Here is a 26,394-nt window from a genome sequence, read left to right as displayed (position 1 = left end):
TTTCCTGTCAAGCCTTCCTCAAGGCAAAGGTTGAGAGGAACATGCTTAATGAGCCACTTCCTGCTCCGATTTCCAACCACCTGAGTGAGAGGGAGGTATTCTGAGGCAGCATAACTGAAATGGGACATATATTCCTTAGCTCTGCTTCTTCTACTGCTGCTCTGTGAAGGATGGACAGGGCAGATGACTAAGATTTTTTTGGGGGGGGGGATTTTTAATTTGGTAGCTAAGTTTCCCAGGAGAAGCAAGGAAATGAGAACAGTTTCCAAGCAGGGGAGAAGGGGCCATTGGCAACTCAAAAGTTGGTTGACTGTTTCCCACCAGCTGTATAGAGAGAGAGAAAGAGAGAGAGAAAGAGAGAGAGGATGTTTCTAGCAGAGCAGGTGGCAAAAGTCTTCAGAGAGGGAAGACAGCCCCCGTTGGCAGAGGAGTCTCCTAGAGCAGGGAGGGACAGGACGGTATAGTCTGCAAGCGGAGGCTGGCCGCCTGGTCCAGCATGTTCTCTGGTGCATCTAGCAAGGTGAGGTGGATATGTGCATATGTTCAGGGTACTTGATAGCTGGTGGGTAGTTCTGAGTCATCTGGATGGAAACGTCGCTGGAGATGTCAGAGGGGCTGCGTCCACGGTGCCACACCTCAGGGTGTAAGAATTGGCCTGAGTAGTCAGAACAGTCGCTCAGGCGCGGGCGGTAGAAGGCTGGGTGAGGGCGGTACATTTCCTCCTCAGCGTAGCGTTTGGTGAAGAGGTAGACAGACATCACGCCTGCACCCTGCGGAGCAGCAGGAGAGACAAGTATCAAAATCAAGACAGGCCCCATGGATGCAACCATATTTTCTCACAAGTTACAGCACTGGGTACTGTATCAATAACACCTAACGGGACACTTTACGTGATGAGGAACTACTGCCTCTTGATTTTGGACAGGCTCAGGGACAGACTGCACTTGCTCCCATTGTGGAAGGGATTGTCACTCCCGAATCAGCCTTTTCAGCCACACTAAATGCTGTTCAGAACCACCTTTCAGAGCGTGATACCATAGTCTTTCGAGACTGAAGGTTGCCAACAAAATATAAGTGCTGTGTATATGCTCTAGCGGTAGTTGAGGTCAAACAACATGGTACATCTGTAGAGGTTTTGAACAGTGTGCTTAAGACTGGCCGTATCTCTTTCTCTACAGAAAACAGCAGCAGAACCTTCTGATCCAGACTGGAACCATGGCATTTGAGGAAGAGAGGCTTTAATTCTTTCCTCTCATGCCATTTTCCTACTGAAAATGCCCCCCCCCACAGCTGCTGCTTGCTCCTAGAGGTGCTATTTACAGGTGAATCACTGGCTCCCCTGGGTGTGGTGCCATTCCAGATGCAGGGGATGGCGGGGGGAGAAGCCACTTTGCACCTCCTTTTTGTAAAGCAGGAGGCATGGCCAGTCACACAGCCCAATCCTATCCACTGCCACTGCAGCTGCATCAAAAGGGTGCGTGCTGCATCCTATGGTGGGGGGGGGGGAAGGACCTGAAGGCAAACTGGAGGGGAGGTAAAAAACATTTTGACTTACCTCCACATAAGCCCTTAGGACACCTATGGGTCTCCTCATACATATGCCACCTATTTTAGTTGTGCATGTCTGAGGAGGGAAAAGGGAGGGGCAGGGAGGTTCACAAAATAGGGGATAAGATCCGACATGCACCATTGCTGCTGGATCCATCACTTCCTGACTTCTCCCCACCTGGTTTTCTCCCTCTTCCCCGCCCAGATATGCCCCCGTTCCTCCCGCCACTCACCAGTTGACTGCCAACTCAACACACTAGTGGACTGTGGTTTCTCTGCAAGCCTGTGCACACAGCCACCATCCACTGTGCTGCCGGCTGCCTTGCCCTTGCCAGTGGAACATCAGTTCTCCAAGTGTCATTGCACTTCTGCCGGTGGAACACACGTTCCACTAGTGCACAGGGGGTATAGGACAGGGCTGTTAAATATGTCATTACTGCAGCTTCTGTCACACCTTGGAAAATCTTACAGATTTTAAGGAGCCCCACAGGGCAGTGCAAGGTGTTTCCTTCTATACACTGTACACACAAAATACATTGCACACTACCCTATGAAATCTCTACAATAAACAGGCCATGTCTATTTTCCATGTGTCACTAGTGCACAAAGAAGTAGTGGATGCATGTGAAATTTGAATTTCCATTCACAAATTTGAACTCTTGCTCTCTTCCCCATTCACGAGCTGTTTTCATCGCTGATCAGGCATTTTTTGAATCTGTTTGCATATGTATATATGTCAAAGCTAGTGAAATTAGATCAATGTGCATTACTATGTGCTTACAGTTATCAGTGTACCTCACTCAAACAATGCCTTTAACTCTGACGTTATGCACATGTAAGAAAATGTTCGGCTGTGTGGGTTATAGATCTGTGGAGGTTGGTGTATTGAAACAGTTTGTGTGTAAACTTGTAAAATTTAGCATTGCACCCTCTCCTTACATGAAAAAGGAAGAACTGTTTTGTGTGATCAGACCAAAGCCCTCCATTCTTTTTCCAGCAGCTGCCAATAGATGCTGCTGAAGAACTCACAGCAAGGTCATGAAGGCAATGGCTAACCCTGACTTGTTAGGGTTAGCCATTAGTGGTTCCAAAACCCTGACTTGTTAGAAGTCAGCTTCTGGCACTAGAGATATAGTAGTGCCATTGTATATAGGGTTCCATTTAGCTGTCATGGTTGATTGCTGTCTTTTGACAGACCTATCCTCCCTGGATTTGTCTAAAGCTTTTAAAAACCCATCCTAAATTAGTGGCCACCACCACTCTTAAAATTTTTTAACATTATTATCAGTTGTATGACCTTCATCCCACCACCACCCCAATCACCACCATCACATTACTCAGATCCTTTACTGTGACCTGTGGCGCCACATTAGACATGATACAGGAGATGCATCAACAGGATCTTCGGATCTCCTCACAGGCCTGTGTTCAGAGCAAAGCAGCAATGAGGCTGATCAGATTAGGGAAGAGGAGGCATTTCAGCCTTTCCCTGTAATGTTTCCCCAATCTAATGGCCCAATCCTGTCTAAGCTAGCCGTCGTTGCAGTGCCTGTTCTACTGGTTACTGTAAAGTAGTCAGGACCAGTTGGAAAAGGCACTCTAGCAGTATGTAGAGCACTGCCGGGGATGCTGATGGGAAGACCAGAGCCTACATGTGTCATTTGCTCTCCTGCCACCTGCTGGAGCAGGTAAGTCAGCGGAAGACAAGGGAGGAGGTAGGGGAGGGTAGATCAGGATTGAAAATGGATGAAGTGGGGGGGGGGTAACGGGGGATAGGGAGACTGCAGGAGAGATTTGGATCTGTCAGCGTTTACGTGTGCCAGATCCTGTCCTGTTTTCCTGCCCCCTTTATCTCCTGGCCTTCTGCTAGCAAAATTGCTAGCAAAGGTCAGAGGAGACCCGTTACAGAGTGCAAGATTTACAGAGGTGTAAGGGGATTTAAATCCCTTTTTGCCTCTGAAGCCTACTGATCTCTTCCCCTCCTGCTGAATATAATGCAACTGTTTCTGGCACAGCTGCATCAGCAGGAGGAAGAAGGATAAGATTGGGCTCTTAATCTGTGCATCTCCTCCTGATGCTGTTATTTGCCCCAAGAGGTGAAATATGCTCCTCTTATCTGTTTACATAGCTCCTACGCCACATCCTGTATGTCCTTCGACCTTGTGCTACTGCTGGATTACTGTGAAAGAGAGTCCAAATCAGTCTATGCATTAAAACTCCCACATGAAACCAGCACTGACATAGCCAGCTTTCCAGCACTGAGATAGGGGCAATGCAGCTCTGAGGTAAAGTAAGAGTAAACATTCCCTTACTTTGAGGAGGCCTCCGTGAGTGACACCCAACTGCAGGATGCAGCACATGTCCCATTGGCACCGCTATGCCAGTGCTGGAAAGCACTGACATAAGGCGTTAGGATTGCGACCTGAGACATTCAAATTCCCTCATATTATTAGTTTGTTGTGATCCTTACAAGAATCCTACAAGGTATTACATTACTTATATTTGCAGCTGTGGGATGGAGGTTGAGGGAGACATGGCTGAGCTAAACCCACCAAGTTCGTGACAGAGGTTCAAACTGGGAACCTCTTGATTTGTAGCCAAGTCTCTTAATGGCTATTATAGGCTATCTTTCTTGAGTGGATCTGCATTCAAGACAGAGAAAGTGCAGTACATTGCTGGGGTTTCTGTGTGTGTCTTAAAGGAGCCCCCTTCTTTTCCATACCTCTTTAAGCAAGAACGAGGAAGCAGCAAAGGCGAAAGACCATCCGTACCGGTACTGGAAATACTGCTCCGAGCCACTGGGACGGTTCATCACTTCATCATTGATGCTTGAGATGTACAAGACCAAGCCCACCACCAGAGAGAGCCCTGCAAAAGAACACAGAGGGGAAAGGGGTAGGAAGGAGGAAGAAGAAAACACTGGCTGTCATCTCACTCCTGACACCTTGGGTGGAGTGACAGCAGCTGACAGCGGCTGTTCGTAAAGGCCTGGCTTGTGCCCCAGCCCAGGTCAATCCTTTGCATAAACATCTTGTGAGCGAATAGGAAAGTTACTTTATGTTTAGTTCTGCCCCTATCTGCATAAATGCCCTCCCTCCCATGCATAGCTTTACACTGTATTCAATTGATTAGTCAAGGCACCCTAAGGCAAAAAGATGGAATATAGGCAGACATACAATTGGTGCTGAGATGCAGCTGGCTCTGTGATGCAGTGCACTTGTGGGTTGTCGTGGGCAGGCTTGAGCATCCTTCTTGGATGTTTTCAATGCCCATTGCTGCATTGGGTGGCTTATGGACTTCATTCTCAGGAAAGCCTGGCAACCATCACTCCCCAACCAGTGCTCAGTGCTCCCATGACTGAAGAAGTCCAGTTTGCTCCCAAGCACCTCACTGCCTTGAGTGCCCCTCTGCTTTATTCCTGGCCATGCTGCATGCACCAGGGCCATAAGTTGGTGTTACAGATTCATGCATTTGGCCCCGTAGCCTGGGCCTCCACAGCCTCCTTGTCCTCCAGATCAGTGGTTCCCAAAGTCCTCTTCAGGACACTTTTCCAGGTTTGGGAAGCCCTGCGGAGGTGTCCATGGGGCTCCCTGCACCCCATCCCTGGCTTCAGGTAAGCCAGAAACCCCCCTCACCTTTCCCCAGCAGCAGCACAATCCTGGGGATCACATTGCTGCAATCCCCCTGCCCTGCCCCTTAAGGGGCTAGACCTAAGTGTTTCCCTGGTTGGTGAGTCACAACTCACTAGTTTGGGAAGCACTGCTCTAGATTATTGACAAAGGCAACTCCACCTGCTGCTCCTTCCTTTGATCCCTCACACTGCATTCTGGCACACATGCTGGGTCTTAAGTAGCCTGCCTGCTTTGCTCTACTTTCTCTCTCTCATGTTTACACCAGGGACTGCAATAGCAGAACGCTGGTTTGAGAGAGGAAGCTGAAAAAATGACTTTCATTCTAAATAGAAAAGCAGTTTTCTGCTTCTGTCATACTCTGGCACTTCCATCAGGCTTGAGCTGGAGCGTGACCAAAGCGGACGACAGATGCAGCGTGATGTGGCTTACGTGTGCTCCCCCCCCAGCCTTTCTCTGCTGTCCATCTTTTATGCTGAGCCTGGGGGCCCAGCAACAACACCAAATCATCTACCTGCCTTTGGAACAAGTGGTGGCTCAGTCAAGCTGGGAGGCACAGAAAAGGGACAGCTGAGACAGACAAGAGTGTCCACCTTTCCCAGCTTCCTCCTAGCTGATGCCTCTCAGGGCTGAAACAGACATGATGTGGCAAATCCATGCTTGGATCTTCCAACATTTTGTTTTTCTCTTTACAGTAGCCGGAGCTCTTATGAAGGGGGAGTTAATTCTTTCTTCCATATTGTTTTCTGGATTTAAATTCCCCCACCCCATACGCAGCTGATTGTAATGGCCCATGAATTGGTACAGGGAGCTCACCAGGAGGGGAGCGACAGTGATAAAATGCTCAGCTGTGGGCCAGTAAGCATTCCCTTAAGGGATCTCCATTCTCAACCAAGGGTGCTGGGAATAAACCTGATGCGCCTTTGTGAATCCCCCCTCCCCGGCTTACTTGTCCAACACACAGTCATGCAAGTTAACAATCCAACAGTAGGTTGCAGCCACCAGGAGCGTGAGGTTAAGCGACACTCCATGCCTTTCTCCCAGCCCACGGATTGCCTGTTAGCTGGCAAACCTCGGCGAGGGGTTCTCTGTGGGAGAAGGAGAGTGGGAGAGGAAATGTCTAAGATCTGATGTTCCCTTTCTTCTGCCTCCTCTCACGCACACACATGCACCACACACACAAGCCGCTCTGGGTAGTGCTGGCTTGAGAAGTCTTTAAAGGTGGGAGGCACTTGCTGTCTCTCTGGTGGAATGAGGCAGGCGGTTCATTTGAAACAAGGGAAAGGTTACTAAAACGAAAGGAGAAAAGAAATGGCAGAAGACAAACAGCCAAATAAATCAGTGGTTCCAAAGCTCTCTGGGAGTTCGGGAGCCGCAGTAAGTCTTTGCAGGGGAGGGGGGAAGGCAGTGGTGCGATTCCCAGGATCGTGCCACTGCCAGGGGTGACAGGGGCTTCATGCGACTTACCATCAGTAGCGGTAGTCTCCCAGGGGTGCAGGGAGCCCTGAGGAAGCCTTGGAAAATGTAAAAATAAAGATTGCGACCCACTTCCGGTTTTTGATTGTGAAACTGGAAGTGGGTCACAATCTGTATTTTTAAATTTTCCAAGGCTTGGGGAGCCCTGAGGAGGCTTCCGTGGGGCTCCCCGCACCCCTGGGAGGCTGCTGCTGGTAAATAGCATGAAGCCCCTGTTGCTCCTGGCAACAGTATGATCCTAGGGATTATGTCACTGCATTCCCCCCCACCCCACCCTTAAAAAGGGCAAAAACAGAGCTCCTCAGGCTGGGGCATTGTGACGCCCCAGTTTGAGAACCTCCGCTTGAGATCAAAGGCAACCTTCAAACGAAAAATAAACTAAGTTCTGACCAAGTTTCTCTATCTTGCAAGTCCACTCAAGATCAAGGCAACTCAGCAAGCTGTCTTCTACAGGCATGCACACGGATCTAATTAACCCTGTCCTTGCTGAACAGCACCAGCCTTTTTCCTGATTTGGTGAGAATCCTCTTGCTTCACAACTGGTTGGCTCATTTTGATCCTTGGGGGCGGGGTGGGGGGGAAATCATTGCATCCCAAGCTCTGATTGCCTAGTTTAAACTTAATGGATGCCCAGACTTCTTGCTACTAGACCATGGGGGTGGACTTGACCAAACAAGCAGGTGTGAACTAAACTCCACAGGGAACCAAGGGGGTTCAGCAAGGAGGCTTTGTTTCCCTTGGTGATAGCAGACAGGCTGGCATTCTCACCATGCATTTAGGCAATGCCTGTCTTTGGTACAGAATATGCAGCAGAATGCTGGCGGAAAGGTGAAGGCGACTGGTTGACTCCTAAGTTAGCACCAGTATCCCCAGAAGGGGTTGTCATTGAGGACAAAGTGGCTGTTCACTATAGGGGCAGAGCCTGTAAAGCAGAAAGATATAAGATGCAAACCGGAGGTGGGACTTACTTGGCGCAGGTGGGAATCTCAGAGGTCTTGCCATTCCAACCACTGTGCCTTCCAAGCATCCTGGAGACCTTATGGGCTTTTGCTCCCAGATGTGACAGAGCATGGGTATGAGTGGAAATGTCCACAGTTTTCCACAGCGGTGAAAAATACAAGTATAATACAGAAAGCTCTCTTGTTTCCACCATGGATTTAAAAGGAACTCCAAAGGGAAGCAATTTCCATTGGGGAATCAGTGGAAAGGATTAAACGTCCTCTTTCCCCTGCACTGCTGCTCTGCTCATAATCAGAGCCCCTCCCTGATTGTGTGAAAGTGAAAAACAACATCAGATGAAAGTACAGATCTCCCTTGCCACTCCTGTTCCAGTCTTGGGTGCCATCAACCAGGAGGGCGCTGGGAAAACAGACATTCTTGTCTCCATTGCTCCCTTTTTCTGCCTTCCACCATCTGCCAATGCAACAAACATGCTGGAGCGGAGCAGGTCTGAATCTGATCAGCTCCTAAATGGGAGACAGCCTAGAAATCTCATGGACTTCCTCTAAGTTTCATGGTAGTAGAAAAGTAGGGTATCAATGCAATAAATGAACAAAATAATTTGAGCTCCCCCTTGCAGCTGCTGGAAAGCGAAGGGGTCAAAAATCCAGTCTCAGACCTGCTGCTTCACATCTGTTCACATCTTGCTGCACCTAAAGAATCCTTAACAAATACCAGTTGTACAACAAATACCAGGTGATGTTGTCACTACACAGAGTACAATTGGCAGGGGACTTCTCTGTTGTGCTCTGTGGTGGCGGCAGCAGTTGCAGCTCTGCCTTTTAGAGCTATTGAAAAGTTGAGAGGGACATTCTAGGCTTTCTGTTTGCTACTGAAAGTGTGAGTGTTGAGAAGGTGACCATAAAGGTGACAGGGGTTGGGGGAGCAGGAATGCTGGGAGAATGGTGGAAGAGAAGAGGCTGGAAACCTGCCTCTCCAAGTCCAAATATCCCACACCCATCAAACTGAGAAGCATAGCTAGATCTTCCTCGCCTACAATTTTTAAGCAAAAAATGACAATGGTAGTACTGTACATTTTGTTCTCTCCCAGACCTGGACTCTTGTTCTGGTCATCCTACCCTAGTTATAATCCAATTTTATACTAACTAGTCTATTTAGAAACTTGCAAAGATTTTTTTGCCTCTGGGATTTGTACCACCTGGAAGGAAATTTGCCAGGAAAGAGGCAGAAATTTTGCTTCTGGGAATTGCAGCACTTGGGAGGAAACCCTTAAGCTCATCAGCACTCAAAGAGATTCTCTGTTCCACAAGGCAAGGGATACGGCGTCCCCAGGAAAATTCTTCCCTTGTTACACATGAAAAGAGAACCCATAGGCTCCTCTCCATAGAACACAGTTGCCCCAATTGTGACAGTCAGTGCAGACTCTGAGGATACAGTGCCCTCTGTTGGGTGCCCCCACGCCTCACCAGAGAGGATGAAGAAGATTCCAGAAACAAAAGCCAGGATGGTCCTCTGGGGCCGGATATGTCCGATGTTACTAATAACAAATGCTGTAAAGACGAGGAAGAGGCTGACCATGGGGAACGGCGTGGCTGTGCGGATGGTCTCTGCCCAAAGAAAGAGGCACAAGGAAGAAAAAACTCAGATATCCTGGAGTTTAGTTTGACCCAGAACTTATTCCCAGAACCTCTTTGAATGTCAGGGATCAGCCCTGAAACATGTGCAGTGAGAATACAAATAAGAGAACATCTAAGCATGCACAGAGTTTTTTTTTTCCTTTACCACCAAGTAACCAAAGGCAGCCTGCATTCTTATGGGAACAAAGGAAGCAGAAAAATCTGGCCTCTCTTCTTAGAGCAATGAATCTGCTATATACCTCGTTTTGGAGAGCAGGGTAAAAAATCATGTCAGGCCCCTGGCCAAACTTATTTATTTATTTATTTGAGATCTAGCATGCCTGTTTCTGGGGCTTGAGATCAGGTTACAGTTGAATATGCCATATATAATTCCCAAACTGGATGAAATCAAACAACGTTTTGCACATTGTGCTGAACCCGCCAAACCCCCCCCTCCGCCCCCGTTGAATGTGTTACCCCGGGAATGATACCGCAGCACTTCTAAAATAGTTTCAAGGTTGGCTTTGGTGAACGGGGGAGGGTGCTCGCGGTGTCTGATAATTGGATGAATCTGTTTTGGGTCAAACAATCTGAGGCAGTTATCAGGATAGCCTCAAAGTCCAATCAGAGCGGAAAGAATCAATGCATGGCTTCAGGTCCCGCCTCCTTACTTACCCCGACAAAACACGCAGATACACGTTTGTGCAGCCTCCCTTGAGGAGGAATCATCTTCTAATCAAACCAATAATTTGAAGATAGCAAACTGCCTTATTCTGAGCCAGCTTGTCTCACTAACTACACCAGTCCTATCCCTCACCATTACCGATGATGTAGCTGCATTGACAGAGTCCATGCTGCACCCAGTGGTGGTGGTGGAATCAGGAAGTCTGTTAGAGGTAAGTTAAAATATTTTCTACTTACTTAGGCCTTCTAGTGGCTTACGGGTCTCCTCAGACCTATCCCAGCTGTATAGTTGGCATAAGTCCAAAGAGAGAAAAGGACTGGGGCAGGTTGGAAAAGAGGGAATAGGATCCTGCTGCATGCTGGTTCTGCCAAAATCCACTCCCTCCCCCAAACTCCCCTTGCCCTCCCCCTCCCTGTCCACAACACACACCTGCTGGCAACTTACTGGCACCGGTGGAGCCTCCAGGGCCAGTGCTGAATGTGCTGCATCTCTTGCTGTTTGCAACAACGGCCCCACTTTCATGCCACCATAAAGTGCCTTGTGCTGCCAGAACACAAGTTCTAGCAGCTTTTGGGGTCCAAGTCAGTATAGTCTACATTGCTGGGCCCTGGTTCTCCTGGGGTCTGCACAACCTGGCTGCTAAAGATCCTATTTGTAACTGGAGATGCCAGAGACAGCACCTGGGACCTTCTGCGTGCAATAGCACATGCTCTTCCTCTCAGGGGTCTCTAAACTTTTCGGCCAAAGGGCCGCATCAAATATCTGGCTCAGTGTTGAGGGCCGGAAAAAAAAAATTAAATATAAAATTGAAATAAATACATTAGAGATAGAACTTGGATGAATGAATAAATGAATGGGCTCAAATGTCCAGGACTTCTCCAAGCATGAACACAGCCCAAAAAATAAAGCGCACACTTAAATAGACCCCCATTCCCCCACCCCACAAGCACAACTCTGGTTGTGTTTGGTCAACTGGGCCACAGGCTCTCAGGGGATCAGAGGCTGGCCGCGGGCCAGATAGAGGCTCGCTGCGGGCCGCATCTGGCCCCCGGGCCGGGGTTTGGAGACCCCCTGCTCTAGACAACAGCCCTTCCCCTCTCAAACCTAGAAGTAGTTGCACTTCAGTGAACCACACAACACCCAACATTATATGTTTGATGTTCACATATAAAGAGAAGGGCCATGATTCCTTGGTAGAGCATGCATTTCGCATACAGATGTCTCAAGTTCAATCCCCAGTATCTCCATATAGAGAAAAAGAATTATAGGTAGAAGGTTTGAGAAAGCCCTTCACCTGAGATCTTTGACAGCTGAGCTGCTGTTAGCCAAGCTAGATAATGGCCTAGATGGGCCAGTGGCCTGGCTTGCTATAAGACAGCTCCGTACATTCATCTCCAGCATAAGAACGTAAGAACATAAGAACAGCCCCACTGGATCAGGCCATAGGCCCATCTAGTCTAGCTTCCTGTATCTCACAGCGGCCCACCAAATGCCCCAGGGAGCACACCAGATAACAACAGACCTCATCCTGGTGCCCTCCCTTGCATCTGGCATTCTGACATAACCCATTTCTAAAATCAGGAGGTTGCGCATACACATCATGGCTTGTACCCCGTAATGGATTTTTCCCCCAGAAACTTGACCAATCCCCTTTTAAAGGCGTCTAGGCTAGATGCCAGCACCACATCCTGCGGCAAGGAGTTCCACAGACCGACCACACGCTGAGTAAAGAAATATTTTCTTTTGTCTGTCCATATAAGCATATAAGGCATGGCACTGAGTCTATTGTTTCCTACATTCAGGGATTTGTGAAATGCCTTTAACATATTTATTTTTTAACGTTCACTATCACCATCTCAGTCACACTGGACTCAAAGCAGTTCTCATCAGTGTAACTCCATAGTACAAAAATGGACACAGCAAAACCCCACTATGATAATCAAAACTTCATCTATACAAGCACCACAATAATAGCCCAAATGAATGAACCCAGTTCAGCCTACACATGCACCACTAAGGGAAATCCACTTTGTACCATAATTAGCTCATTGGCTTTATACTCAATAGTGCAAACTTGTTTTAAGGGCATCTCAGAACTTTTGGTTGATTACCGTAATCTGTTCTCATTGATTCATCAATTCAGGGGTGGTATCAGGAGCTGGTCAACTCAGACACTGGCCAAGGTTCACACCTATCAGAAGGCCTACCTGGCAGTCCATCCTCTGATGGTGGTGGTTTCCAGCGTGCCAGCAGAGGGCAGGCAAGAGGATACAGGCAATGTGGGATACAGCACAGAGCATTGGCTCACGAGCCTGGTGCTGACACTGTATCAATTAGACTGCAATCTTATCTACACTTACCTGGAAGTAAGCCCCATTGACTATAGTGAGACTTACTTCTGAATAGACATGCATAGGATTGGGCTAAAAAATCAATTAGATTTTGATATGACTGAGAGCCCAATCCTGTGGTCTGTGCTGTGCCTCCGCGGCATGCCGTAAGGCACGTTTGCAGGGCTTACCGCCGGGCTCCCACGGGCGCCCGCGTTCCGCAGCTTGGCGGTGTCTGTGACCACTGGGCTGCAGAACGGGAAATGGGGGCGTGTCCGGGGGCATGGGGGAGGCGTTCCGGGGAGGGGGGAGGTGTGGCTGGGGGCGTGGGGGAGGTGTGTTGGGGGGCGTGGGAGAGGTGAATCTGCGGAGCTGAGCTCCGCAGGATCCAGGGCACTCGGGCAGGGCTGCGCACCCTACACGAGCGCTTTCACTTTAGCGGCGACCAAACAGTCACCGCTAAAGTGAGTAGTCCCATTGCGGGACTGCTTCCCTTCTCCCGAGGAGCCTCCTGCGGTAGCACGGGAGGTGCTGGATCCGGCAGGAGCCCTTTGTGGAGCCACCGGGTCCTGCAGCTCCGGGCAGCTCAGGATTGGGCTGTAAAACAACAGTTGTGAAGAAGCATACACTCTCACAACACCAGTAACAGAGGGTAATCCAATGAAACTTTTAGATCCAATTCAAACCTCGTAGAATTCTTTGAAAAGGTCAACAGGCATGTGGATGCGGGAGAACCCGTAGACGTTATATATCTGGACTTTCAGAAGGCATTCGACATGGTTCCTCACCAAAGGCTACTGAAAAAACTCCACAGTCAGGGAATTAGAGGGCAGGTCCTCTCCTGGACTGAGAACTGGTTGAAGACCAGGAAACAGAGAGAGGGTGTCAATGGCAATTTTCACAATGGAGAGAGGTGAAAAGCGGTGTGCCCCAAGGATCTGTCCTGGGACTGACCGGTGCTCTTCAATCTGTTCATAAATGACTTGGAGACAGGGCTGAGCAGTGAGGTGGCTAAGTTTGCAGACGACACCAAACTTTTCCAAGTGGTGAAGACCAGACATGATTGTGAGAAGCTCCAGAAGGATCTCTCCAAACTGGCAGAATGGGTACCAAAATGGCAGATGCGTTTTAATGTAAGTTAAGTGTAAAGTCATGCACATTGGGGCAAAAAATCAAAACTTCACATATAGGCTAATGGGTTCTGAGCTGTCTGTGACAGATCAGGAGAGAGATCTTGGGGTGGTGGTGGACAGGTCGATGAAAGTGTCGACCCAATGTGCGGCGGCAGTGAAGAAGGCCAATTCTATGCTTGGGATCGTTAGAAAGGTATTTAGAACAAAATGGCTAGTATTATAATGCCGTTGTACAAATCGATGGTAAGGCCACACCTGGAGTATTGTGTCCAATTCTGGTCGCCGCATCTCAAAAAAGACATAGTGGAAATGGAAAAGGTGCAAAAGAGAGCGACTAAGATGATTACGGGGCTGGGGCACCTTCCTTATGAGGAAAGGCTACGGCGTTTGGGCCTCTTCAGCCTAGAAAAGAGATGCCTGAGGGGGGACATGATTGAGACATACAAAATTATGCATGGGAAGGATAAAGTGGATAGAGAGATGCTCTTTACACTCTCACATAACACCAGAACCAGGGGACAACCACTAAAATTGAGTGTTGGGATGCTTAGGACAGACAAAAGAAAATATTTCTTTACTCAGTGTGTGGTCGGTCTGTGGAACTCCTTGCTGCAGGATGTGGTGACGGCATCTGGCCTGGATGCCTTTAAAAGGGGATTGGACAAGTTTCTGGAGGAAAAATCCATTACGGGTTACCAGCCATGATGTGTATGTGCAATCTCCTGATTTTAGAAATGGGCTATGTCAGATCCAAGGGAGGGCACCAGGATGCAGGTCTCTTGTTATCTGGTGTGCTCCCTGGGGCATTTTGTGGGCCACTGTGAGATATAGGAAGCTGGACTAGATGGGCCTGTGCCCTGATCCAATGGGGCTGTTCTTATGTAAACTAACTGGCAGTAGATTTAGGATGGACAAAGGAGGTACTTCTCCACACAGTCATAATTAGTATGTGGAATTCACTGCCACAAGATGTGGTGATAACCAACAGCTTGAACAGCTTTAAACGGGGATTGGATAAAGTCATGGAGACCCACTCTATTAGTATACGATGACTATGTGTAACCTCCAGGATCAGTGACATTACTGTATAGAGTAGCAGGGAAACAATGGCAAGAAAGAAGTACGTCTTTCTCTCTTGCTTCTGGGAAACAGATGGTGGACTGCGTGGGCTAATCCAACAAGGCCACTCTTTCGTAAAGTACACTATTTTTTCAGATGATGCATGTACTGGATGCATCTACTGGAAGACATCTTTGAAGAGGGATTTCCATCACATAGGGGAGAACAGGTGGAATGCTTCTGACAGAACACAGTGCCTGTCTTCTGGAGTCATTGTATTTATATTAGTTATTTTTAAAAATGTTGCCAGCATAATCAGGGGTGCCTTTTTAGAAAGGCTTGTTTAATCTGATTCACCCACTAAAGGTTTCAGCCCAACATTAAACACTACACATGACACACATCACTATTCAAATCAGCCTTGCAAAAATATTTGAAATTATATACTAGTTATCTCTGCTGTATCTCAAGCACACTTTAGTTGTTCAAGCTGATGTGGAGGTGTACTATATAGCAAAAGCAACTTAGGGCACAATCCTAACCAATTTTCCAGCACTGACATAGCTGTGCCAATGTGGCATGCACTGCAGCCTGCAGTGGGGAGGCAGTCAAGGTAACGGCATGTTTGTAGGCCTCCTCAAGGTAAGGGCATATTTGTTACCTTACCTTAGAGCTGCATTGCGGTCAGGTCAGTGCTGGAAAATTGGTTAGGATTGCGCCCTAAATCATCTAATAAATTATCTGCGCTTGGCACAACGAACGTTGGAACTGGTTCTGTGTTCTTTTCAACTGGACTGGGGCTCTTGGTGACCCTCAACCTGTCCCATTTGCCTCAACCCTGGCTTTAGTGCTCTGCTTTGAATATGCTCTCCTTCGAAATGAGATTCGACCACACTTGAAGTTCCACTAACCAAAAACTGAATTTCCAGAAGAGTTTTCCCAAACTATGTTGGTTGCAAAACCTGGTAAGTCGACATCATTGCCACCAGTCAGCCACCCCTAGTGCGCTCCAGTTGGCGATTATATTTTTTCATTCTTTATAAAAGGTAATGAGGACTCCTGTAACTGCCTTTTGACAGATGTATAGAAGAGTTTCAGATGGGGAGAAATTTCTGCATGGAAATCTGCACTTGTCCATTATTGCCTCTGTTCAAGGTGATGGAACCCATCTCTGGGGAACAGTATACCAGGTCCAGGCTGTTCTTAATAAGTTTTTATCAGCAGCATCCATTTTTGGAAAGCACATGCCATAGGGCACACCAACTCACCCCTTTGCCACCACTGCCTTTTTCCTTTGGAGAAGTTGGTGGGGGCTCTGTGATCCTGTTCAAATTGCTCTTCTAGATTACACACCCCTTGCCACTGCTGCCTCCTCCTTCGTCCTCCTTTGCCCCAGCTCCTGCTTCAAAAACAGGTGGGCAGGAGAGAGTGCAGGGAGCTGAAGATTCCCTTTTGCTCCCAGCAACCTCCCAGCCGGCCTGGTATAAAGCACTAGCCAGGTGGTGAAATAGGAGAGGTGGTAGAGGGGTGCAATCCTGTTCCAATGCGTCTAGAACAGGGTCTCTGTGGCCCCCTACTAATGTCTCCAGTGCAGATGCCAGTACTGCAGCAATGGCACTGGAGGAGTTGGTATGAGGCCACTGCTGACTAGATCTTCTTGTATCCAAATACAAGTGCCACTTTGATACTGCCTGAGGCAGTAGCCCTAATGTGGTCTTCTTGAGGGACAGCTCTGCATCTGGATAGCCTCCTCACCAATGTCCCTGATCGGAGGACTCAGTTTGAGCAAAAGCTCATCCCTTTTTTCAACGCTTCTTTGGAAACATGACAGGTTTGAATAAACCAAGTGCCAGTGAGTTCACTGCTCTCCCTTTTTAGTAAGCACAGCCCCACTTCTGGACATCTGGAACTAGGGGGAAAGTTACTGGACAGCCTCTCTTGGCTGAAATTAAGCATTACAGAAGATTGACTTGAGTAAGATTGTTTGTGTAAGATATTTTTAACCCACTGTTTGACACATATGGGTCCCCAATGCTGCTTGCTAAAAGAAAAACTTAATCATATAAAACAATACAACACAAAAGAAACAATAAAAGCCCAGAAACCCAGCCGAAGCAAACAGCAGTTAAAATCTTAACTTGGTAGAACTTGAATGCCCTCTGAAACAAACATTTCTTTGCCCACCACCTAAAATATTAAAAGAGAAGGGGCATTCAGTGCTACCACTTAGCAGGCCTGTCCTTGCAGGGCTGGACTTAGGGCAATTTGGCCAAATTGGGTCCCACACCTGGAGGAGCCTGCACTGGGGCGGTGAGCAGAGCTCGCTCTGTAGCTGTTGCTCCTGCATGAAATCTTCCATGCTGAGGTGTCATGAGGAGAGAGTGGCAAGCGGAGCATTGCCACTGGATGGCCCTCCCTCCCTCCTGCCCTGGGTCTGATTGGCTTGAAATTGTCCCCGCTGGAAGCAGTTGATGGTGATGCCGCTGCGGGGTGCCTCACCACTGCTGTTCATCCTAGTGAATGGGAGGGCATGGGGTGGGGACCCCGCAAAAAGTTTTGCATTGGGCCCCGCAGCTCCTATGGCCAGCCCTGTGTCCTTATCATGGTCCTGTGAAACTTGGATGGAAGGAGAATGCAGGGCCTCCACAGGTGGCCAGTTTGTGTGGGGTAGGTTCATAAGCAGACAGCAGTCCAGGAGGTGTGGGATCCTGCTGAAAAGCACAGCCCTGAATCTACACCATAAGCTCTAGGAATACAAAACATAGGATGTGACACAGTCAAACGGCAGAGCTGTTGTTAATGGCTGCAGTCCTGTGTCTATCCATATAGTTTCTCTGTGGTTCACTAGGGCTTTCCCACAATTTCCAGACTTCCTGCCCCTCACCGTTCCATTTGCAGCTTACAAAGCACACAATCCACATACACTGGTTTTCTCAAAGTCGCACTTCTGTTGTGAAGCTATTGTGCTTCCCTCCATCATTGAAACTACAGGATTTTGTTGCTGAGAAAATGAGACTCCCTTGGGAATCACATCCATTCCTGCAGCAATTTGTGCACAGAAATGGGGTACTGCTTGTGACATCCGTAATGATAGGCTGCAGAAATCTCTCTACATGCTGGGCCTGCACCATTTTGTGACTCGAGCTCCTGCTTAGAAATCTGAAATACTGTACTGTATATTTTTCCAGTCTGTTCAACAGAGTTGGGTTATTCCCTGTTCTATGCAGAAGAGGGCAGTGATTCTCTCTCTCTCTCTCTCTCTCTCTCTCTCTCTCACACACACACACACACACACACCCCAATACTGTATTCTATCTATGCCCAAGATCATGCTTCTGCTAGAATGGTTTGCTATGCACTAATTGCACTGTACACATTCGTGGTGCTAGGGGGAAAAAAAAACAAAACACCTGTGAGAATTTGTGGTACAAACCTCACACCACAATGGCAATAAACCAGACAGGATTGCCAACTGATCAGGAAAAACAACAACAACAGGCTGGCTTGTTCTTATATCTTTAAAACAGCTTGAGGCACAAGCATCAAGAGTGAAGCTTGTCACAGCATGGAAAGAAATGCTACTGCCCTCTATTGTCTGCACATGGTCACTGTTCAAAGCACAGGAGCAGGAGCCAGTTGAAAAGATGGCAGCCATAAAACCATGGACTTGTGACAGCAGGAGAGGCAGGCTATTCATTTAAGCATGCCTAAAACTCATTTTCTCTTACGAACAACAACTGCAGTGTAGATTTTTTTTCCCCTCCAGGTTTCACCCATGCCCATGTGTCTGAAGGCTGCAGATTTGCCCTGTTGCCTGTCCTGGCTCTTCAGAGGAAAGCTCTTTTCACAGCACTGTTGAGACATGGCAGCTGCATATGACTTCTAACCTTAAGAGTCTAGGAAAGAGCACTACACCAGGCCCACCAGCTATACATGGCCATCTGCCAGGTGCCACAGAGAGAGAAAGAGAGCGAGCGAGAGAGAGAGAGAGCTTTTGCCATCCAAGATAGTGAGCAAACACTGGAGCCTTATCAAGCACCTGGTGGGGAGTGGGGTGTCTTTGGCTTGATGATTTCAAGTCTTGACCTAGAGGTAACCAATCCCCAAATATTATTTTAAAATGTTGGAGGATTTCTGCTGCAAAGATGCATTGCAGTCCTCACTCTTAAATCCTGTTAAGCATTCACAGCATGCTGGATTTTGAAGAAGAGGATGCCAAGTGGCTTCACAACAAGCGCTGTGGCAGCAGCTGCCCTCTGCAGGCACCCACAGGATTGAGCTGCTGAACTGCAAACGTCTCTTTGGGAGTAAGTTCCACTGAAGTCAATGAGACTCGCTGGAGAGTTGGTGCTTGGTGGGGTGTAAAAAGGGGTTCTATCACATGGCCTCTACAGTGTTTCCGAAAGGTAAACTGTTAGAATGGTGTGTACCCACCAGAAGGTGCTCCCATAGTCACAATTCAAGCATTCTGCAATAGCAATTGCGCATTCAGTAAGTGCAGGGGGTGGGGGTAGGAATACAGTGCCAAGCTCTGTCCCTAACATATGTGCATTCACTGTCTGTAAAGTCTCTATGTGTGTGCAAAGTCTATGCACATAAGCTCTGTACATTTGATTGGGGAACCTGTACATGGCTAAGGACTGTCAGACAATCTAGGCCAGGATACCACTGCCCTCCCAGCCCCTTCTTTTATGTATTCCATTGGCAACCTTCAGTCCCGAAAGACTATGGTATCGCACTCTGAATGGTGGTTCTGGAACAGCGTCTAGTGTGGCTGAAAAGGCCGCTTCAGGAGTGACAATCCCTTTCACACTGGGAGCAAGTGCAGTCTGTCCCTGGTCTGTCTCCCTGGCTATGGGCCTTCCTTCTTTGCCTCTTTGCCTCAGACTATTGGCCAAGTGTCTCTTCAAACTGGGAAATGCCATGCTGCACAGCCTGCCTCCAAGCTGGCCGCTCAGAGGCCAGGGTTTCCCACCTGTTGAGGTCCACTCCTAAGGCCTTCAGATCCCTCTTGCAGATGTCCTTGTATGTATTTTATGTATTCACTGCATATACAATTGTCACATGAAGAATGCTACAACCTCTCTGCAGCCTTAGAACATAATAATAACAGTACGAAGAACAGGACCGCCATATGATTGAAGAAATATTGGTTGACTAATTGTATGGGGGATAGTTGACTAAGGATGCAATCCTAACCCCTTATGTCAGTGCTTCCCAGCACTGACATAAGGGCAATGCAGCTCTGAGGTAAGGGAACAAATTCCCTTACTTTGAGGAAGCCTCCGTGAGTGCCACCCAAGTGCAGGATGCAGCACTTGTCCCATTGGCACTGCTATGCCAGTGCGGGAAAGTTGGTGAGGATTTGGGCCTAAATTATATTTGCGTAAGTTTGCATATTTTAAGACAACAGTTTTGAAGAGAAGATCATACTTTCCTTGTTTTTAGATTCAAACAAATATTCACATGTATGTTCGGATTCACACGTATGTTGATGCAGGTTCCACCTTAAGGAGAGGCAATTCCCTCCTACATGAAGGAAAAGGGAGAATGCCTCTTTAAAATGGGACTTGCACTTTGCAGTTTTTATAAGCACTTTTAAAATACTGCTTTTAACAAATCTCTTGTCTTCAGGGCACATTTTTAGTTGGTTGGCAACCTTCAGTCTCGAAAGACTATGGTATAAGCATACAGCACCCAGTATTCCCAAGCAGTCTCCCATCCAAGTACTAACCAGGCCTGAACCTGCTTAGCTTCTGAGATCAGGCAAGATCAGGCATGTGCAGGGTAACAGTTGATTAACAGCCCAATTCTATGGGCTGTGTGCGTTGCCGGAATTTGCATTCTGGAAGTGCACTATGCCAGGAATGTGTGGGCAGGGGAGGTAGAGCCTCACCTATTTTACCCCAAGCCTCCAAATCCCCTTCTGAGTGCTCCATCCACCTTCTGAGGGGTTGCGTGATCACAGGGGAGGCTGAACTGCTGCTAGACCAGCACTGAGGTAGACGAGAGCTGAGCCTCCCCAGCGATTGTGCAGCAACTCAGAAACTGGGTGGAGCACGTGTGCAATCACAGGGAATCACACTGCGTATACACTGCATCCAGTTTCTGAGTGGCTGCATGATCCCTGGGGAGGTTGAGCTCTTGTCTTCCACAGTTAGTCTCTTCTTATATACTTAGCTATGGCAGTGAAAGCTCAGCCTCCCTGGCAATCGTGCATGCGAAATCTCAGTGACCTGGAAGTTTGGTGGTGGCATTATACTTCCAGGTCACTGAGCTCTGTGTGAAATGCCTCTCCAGAGTTGAACCTCACCATGTGTCACTCCACCATGCTTTATAATATTGCAAAATGTGACATGGTGTTTCCTGCTGCCAGGCTGTTGACGCAAATGGTGGTCAGTGCGGCACGCACAGCAGAAGCTACTGAAGCTCCACTGGCCCCAGTAAGCTGCTGGAGGAGGCATGCCATGGGCAGGGAGAGGGAAGTCAGAGGGAGTTTCAAAGTGGATAGGGGTGGGCAGGGGTGGATGGGGGAGGGAGGGGATGGATTCCAGTGGTACTGGTGTGCACCAAGATCCTACACCAGTCCCTTCCTTTTTAAACCTTGGACTTATGTCAGTTATAGAACTGGAATAGGTCCAAAGTAAGCCATAAGACATCAGGGGGCTTACCCAGAGGGGTACCCATAAGACATCAGGGGGCTTACTTGAAATATGCACTTCAATTTCAAGTGCATTTCACAGCAAAAGACATTTATTGCAAACCAGGAAGTGAGGACAGAGAATTGAAGCATGTTTGGGGAGGAGGAAGGGAGCATGAAAGTGCTTCATGTACATTGGCCTGGTTCAGATATCACTACCACACCATGGTTTGGGCATCATGAACAGACTTCACACTCATCATTCCTGCCATCTTCCACTGACATGCTGCAATGTCCTCCCTCTTCTCCTGATAACTGTTTTGCCATGTCATTGCAGCATGTCAGTGGAAGACGGCACCTTATAAGGTGTGAAGTTTCTTGAATTCAAGAAAATTATGGCGAGGAAAGACCATAGTTTACCACCAAGCCAGAATTGGAAAGCATGATTTGTGTCCCAATTCTACCCCCTCCCCCACTGCCATCATAACTAGCATTGTACCAGTGGAGGCTGCTTTATGGCTGTCTCAAAGCAGCCACTTGCTTTATGGCTGTCTCAAAGCAGCCTCTGCCAACCTGTCCTGCAGGCCTGCTGGTGGGGAGGCCAGAATGGTCTCCTGTGAACAAGTGGACTTACAGATACCTGTTGGAGCAGGTAAGCCCACGCAGGTGGCTGGAGGGAGGTGGGGAAGGGGTTGAATGGGGAGGGAAAGTGGGCAGAATGGGGCAGTGATGGGGCAGGGTGGAGGACAGATCAGGATTTAGTTAGGATTGGACTTTTGAACTGGTTTTGCATTTCTGAATTGGTGGGAAACCAGTTGCAGTAATCATAGTTTGCCTAACTCTGATGTCACAGCGTTGTTTCTAAGAACTAAAAAATGAGAAAGCGAATCAGAATGTGCAAGTGAGAAGCCCATGTACAACAGCCAAACCATGGTTGCACCATGCCATCTGAATCAGGTCCATTATATTAGCAATTCTCACAATGGTCCTATAAAGTAGGCCACAAACACTACTACACCACATCTGCTCTTACCCAGAAGCAAAGGAAGGCATTGTCCACAGATGCATATGCTTCAGCTAAGCACTTTTATCAGGGTCTGTCTCTGTACTTTAGTTCCTCTCCCTGTTAAGTCCCATTTTGTCCCAGTGTTGCCTTTTGGGAAGGTCTTCTGAAAATATTCTTCATATGAGTTACTATAGTCAGTGCCATTCCTCAGGGTTCAGCTCTCTCTCTCTCTCTCTCTCTCTCTTTCTCTCTCCAGAATCTCTAGAACAGTGGTTCTCACACTTCAGCACCGGGACCCACTTTTTCGAAGGAGAATCTGTTGGGACCCACCAGAAGTGATGTCATGACCAGAAGTGACATCATCAAGCAGGAAAAGTTTTAACAATCCTAGGCTGCAAGCCTACCCATATTTACCCAGGAGTAAGTCCCATTGACTATCATTGTTAAAAGAATATACATAGTAGCTTGTTAAAAGTACTGGTCTGTAACATTTTCCCAAATGCAGTCACATGCCGTGGTGGCATCGTCTAATATCATCGTCTAATTTCAATAAAATATTGAAATGAATGGGGACCTACCTGAAATTGGCTCGTGACCCACCTAGTGGGTCTTGACCCACAGTTTGAGAAACACTGCTCTGGAAATTAAATCTCTGAAGGATGTGCAAATGGGTGCAACTTGTCTTTAGTAAACAGGTAGGTAAGTGCTCAGGCCTAACTTCAGATCACTTAAGAACAAGTTTAAAAAGTATCAATCCCAATGTCTACTAGGTCATCCCTATACACATGCTTTTGGATACTCTCAAAGTACTGCAGAGGGTTAGTGAGGCAGGACCTACTTTTGCAGGAGCCATGCCAATTCTCCTTCAGCGAGTCTTGTTCCTCTCTATTTTGTTAACTGGCAGGAAGGTTTTTTAAAAAATATATATGAGGAAGCATTCACAAATCATATACACCTGCTGCCTGAAGTGGTACAGCACCTCCTCAGGATTCTCTTGCCTCATTCTGCAGCATGTGTAGATCAGACCTGGTTCTTAAAAAAATAAATACCCACCAACACTAAGTTCACAGCGAACTGAAGTCTGTCCACTTACTGAGGATATTTTCTGTATTCTCCGTCACGAGGGGGCCCTCCGGGTCGGGGTCAGGCCTAGGTTCTAGAAAGTATTCGGAAGCAACACAGCTTCCTTTTTTCTGACCTGTCAAAAGAGAAAATGCATCAAATTTACGTGATGATGCGGCTCACAAACATGAGCCGCAAAAGGAAAAGGCAAAATAGGCAAAAGGTTAGTTTGACTGTGAGATGAAACCTCATACAGAGCAGAGGTTGTTGGCAGCCAATAACAGATTAGTGGACTGGGAATACGATGTCGGAATGGGGTCAGAGAGTGGCAAGAGGGCCTAGATGTAGGGGTAAAAAAGGACAATGAAGTGGGACAGAATAGACAGTGGATGGGCAGCCCAATCCTACCTAACTCCCCACGCACTGATGCAGCTGTGCCAATGAGGGAGTCTGGGCCACAAAAGCCTCCTCAAGGAAAAGGAACATTTGTTCCCATGCCCCGGGGTTAAGCCCTTGCTGCCCCACCAGGTCTACTCAGACCTGCACCAGCCATAAAGCTAGCAGAAGTAAGAGATGATCCAAGAAAGTGGATCGAGGCCAGGAGGGGGGGATATCAGTAATGCTGCCACCATCGATACCATCCTCTTCCCAGCCTGAATCCACTCTCCCCGCACCAGCTGCCTCCCTTTGTCCACTTCCCTGTTCTTCCCACCCCCGGCCTTCGGGCCCCCCTCATGCTGACTTATCTGCACCGTGGCTCATTGGAAGATCGCTGGTGCACAGCTCTGGCTGCTTGCCACTTGCAACACCAACCAGGCCAAGCTGTACGGCATGTCACCTTTTGCGACAGCCATAAAGCATGCTGCCCTGCCAAAACGTGAATTCCAGGGATGCAGCGGCCCATTTGGATTGGGCCGTTAGGACTGGGTGGTAGAAGTACTGACTTGCAGAAAAGGGAAGCAGAGAAGTTTGATATCTGAGAAAAAGCAGGACTAGGGAAGAACCCTACACAGGGCATAGGGACAGGAGAAACAACGTGCTGCTGTGAGGGAAGGAGGGGACTGTGATCAGGAGGGGCCAAATTGTGTACCTTGGAGTGGGTGAGGATGAAAGATGAACCATACATTATAATTCCAACTAACCAGACAAGGATCTGAATACAAGTCTGGTGGTTTTAAATGAAAGGAAGACAAATTTCTATTCAATACTGGGTCAAACCTCTTCACTCTAAGGGTAATCAGAGTGCCCAAGCTTCCTCATCATTTCAACGTATTCTGCCAGTATTAATGCTATTCCTTTTGAACCGTTTTTGGATTTCCTTAGGAGTAATCGCATCTCAAATTATTTGGTCAGTGAAGTTTCTTGAATGATGGCTGTCCTCAGAACCTTTTCAAGAACTGAGTTGCTGAATCTAACTATAGCTTCTTGTAAACATTTTACTTCTTGTATGTAAGTCAGTGATGATCAGACACATCAGCTTTGCAGGACTTCAGCTGCAGGTTCACGTAGACTGGAATTTACAAGTAGAGCAAAGATCCGATGTGTTCTCCAGATTCAACATGATTCTGTCACTCATCGCTCATTTACCAAACTCTTCTGAGGCTGCAATTCTATCTACACTTATCTGAAGTAAGCCCCATTGTCTATAATGGAATTACTACTAAGCAGTAATTACTATCCACCTTTCCAGCTCTGATGCCACAATGCAGCCCTGAGGTAAGGGAACAAATGTTCCCATATCTTGAAGAGGGCTATGTGACTGTCCTCCCACCGCAGAACGCAGCACACACCCCATTGATATAGCTGCACCGGCCCTGGAAAATTGGATAGGATTGGGCCCTAAGGCAGTGGTTCCCAGTTGTGACCCAACCAGGGGAACAAGAAACAGGGCATTCCCCCTTAAGGGGAGAGGCCCTGCTCCGATGGCAACAACAGTGCTGCAGAGATTGCAGTGCTGCTGCCGCCAAGGGGCTTTCTTACTTGCCGGGGTGGGGGGATAGTGCTGGCCTCCTGTAGGGTCCTGGAGGCTAACAGACCCCTCTGATCTCCTCCGCAGCTGCTGTTACTTCCAGGGAAAACAGGAAGTACCTTTAGATTGGAGATAAGGGCGTTGTAAACAAGCTGCAGAGGTGATCAGAGGGGGCTGCAAGCCTTCAGGATCCTGCTGGAGGCCAGTACTGCATTCCTCACCCTCCCCCCCGGGCAAGTAAAAAAGCCCCTTGGCAGCACTGTATCTGCCCCTCTTCCCTGCGAACATTTACCTGGTTGCCAAAACCTCTGTAGGAGTTTGGGAACCACTGCTCAAAGTTATTTAAAAATCTGAATTTTGGAAAATTAAGCAAAAACAACAAAATTGTTGTTTTAATTGTTTTAACAAAATTGTTGTTTTAATTTGTTTAATTCAAAATTGAGCTGCATGGTGTTGTGGTAAGTGTGCTGATTCAGTCTGGAGTCACTGAACAATCCTGTGAATAGGAAGCCATTTCGGGGGAGCCATTTCACCATTCCAAAACACTTACCTGCAAAAAAGCAGACCCTCCAGAGACCAGCATGGAGCGCCATGACTATCTCAGTGGTCTGATTCTGTGGAAACACAATGCCTTCCTCCATAAACAGCCAGTAGTCAGTACTGACAGCGATGCCCACCAGGAGCAGCCCGCACGCTCCAAAAACACTAGATAGCAGGGTCAGGGCGCGGCTGCTGCAGTTACTCATCCTAGGTCACGGGGGAGCCACTGGCCACACTTTGCGCAAGGACCTGGGATGGAAAGAAACAAGAGTCAGTCAGAGAATCCCAAAGTTCACAAAATAACCTCTCCCCACTGGGGGCTGGGGATAAGAATAGGTCCTCAGTTTGGCTGTACTTGTCATAAGAGGCGACTAAACAGACTAAACAGATGGGACTCGTCAGCCTGGGAAGGCAGCTCATCTGAGAGAAGGAAAACTCTGACCCCAAACCTCCACTGCCTTGTGGCTACATCCAGTTATGGAAAAGGCTTCAGGAGTCAACCTCGAGGCAAAATCCCGAGCCGGAGTCCCTGAGGCAGTTCATGGCTGAACATAGTCACGTTCTGGCAACTCCTGCGACGCCGCTGGAACCAACCGAATTGCCCTCTGCCTTTCCATTGGACCATTTCAGCGACGTGGAGAGGGGGGATTTGCTGCATGGGTAACAGCCTATCCTCCATATCTACTTTACCCAGGCTTTGCGCACTGGAGAGGACACTCTGTTCCAGAACCACCATTCAGA

The 26,394-nt window shown here is 48.0% G+C and overlaps 2 protein-coding genes across 2 annotated transcripts in view; one reads left to right on the top strand and one right to left on the bottom strand.

Annotated features, from left to right (window-relative positions):
* Positions 1-26,394, top strand: part of TNNT1 (troponin T1, slow skeletal type) — a 504,690-nt gene that overhangs the window by 55,690 nt on the left and 422,606 nt on the right. The window lies entirely within an intron of this gene.
* Positions 513-25,859, bottom strand: CACNG7 (calcium voltage-gated channel auxiliary subunit gamma 7). The gene is made up of 5 exons (XM_066631181.1): positions 25,664-25,859; positions 23,176-23,280; positions 9,080-9,220; positions 4,271-4,416; positions 513-770 (listed from the first exon to the last, which is right to left on the bottom strand). The coding sequence occupies exons 1-5, from the start codon at positions 25,857-25,859 to the stop codon at positions 513-515; spliced, it is 846 nt and encodes a 281-aa protein (XP_066487278.1).

The sequence above is a fragment of the Tiliqua scincoides genome, chromosome 5, assembly GCF_035046505.1.
Source record: "Tiliqua scincoides isolate rTilSci1 chromosome 5, rTilSci1.hap2, whole genome shotgun sequence".
NCBI lineage: Eukaryota > Metazoa > Chordata > Lepidosauria > Squamata > Scincidae > Tiliqua > Tiliqua scincoides.
The sequence above is the reverse complement of the archived record's forward strand: the minus strand, read 5'-3'. Positions and strand labels throughout refer to the sequence as shown.

Excerpts from the sequence above, each read along its gene's own strand:
- CACNG7 (XM_066631181.1), bottom strand. The coding sequence starts at position 25,859 with ATGAGTAACTGCAGCAGCCGCGCCCTGACCCTGCTATCTAGTGTTTTT. Across the intron at positions 9,221-23,175 it reads GAATACAGAAAATATCCTCA|AGACCATCCGCACAGCCACG; the intron begins GTAAGTGGACAG and ends TTCTTTGGGCAG. Across the intron at positions 771-4,270 it reads CCTCGTTCTTGCTTAAAGAG|GGTGCAGGCGTGATGTCTGT; the intron begins GTATGGAAAAGA and ends GCTGCTCCGCAG.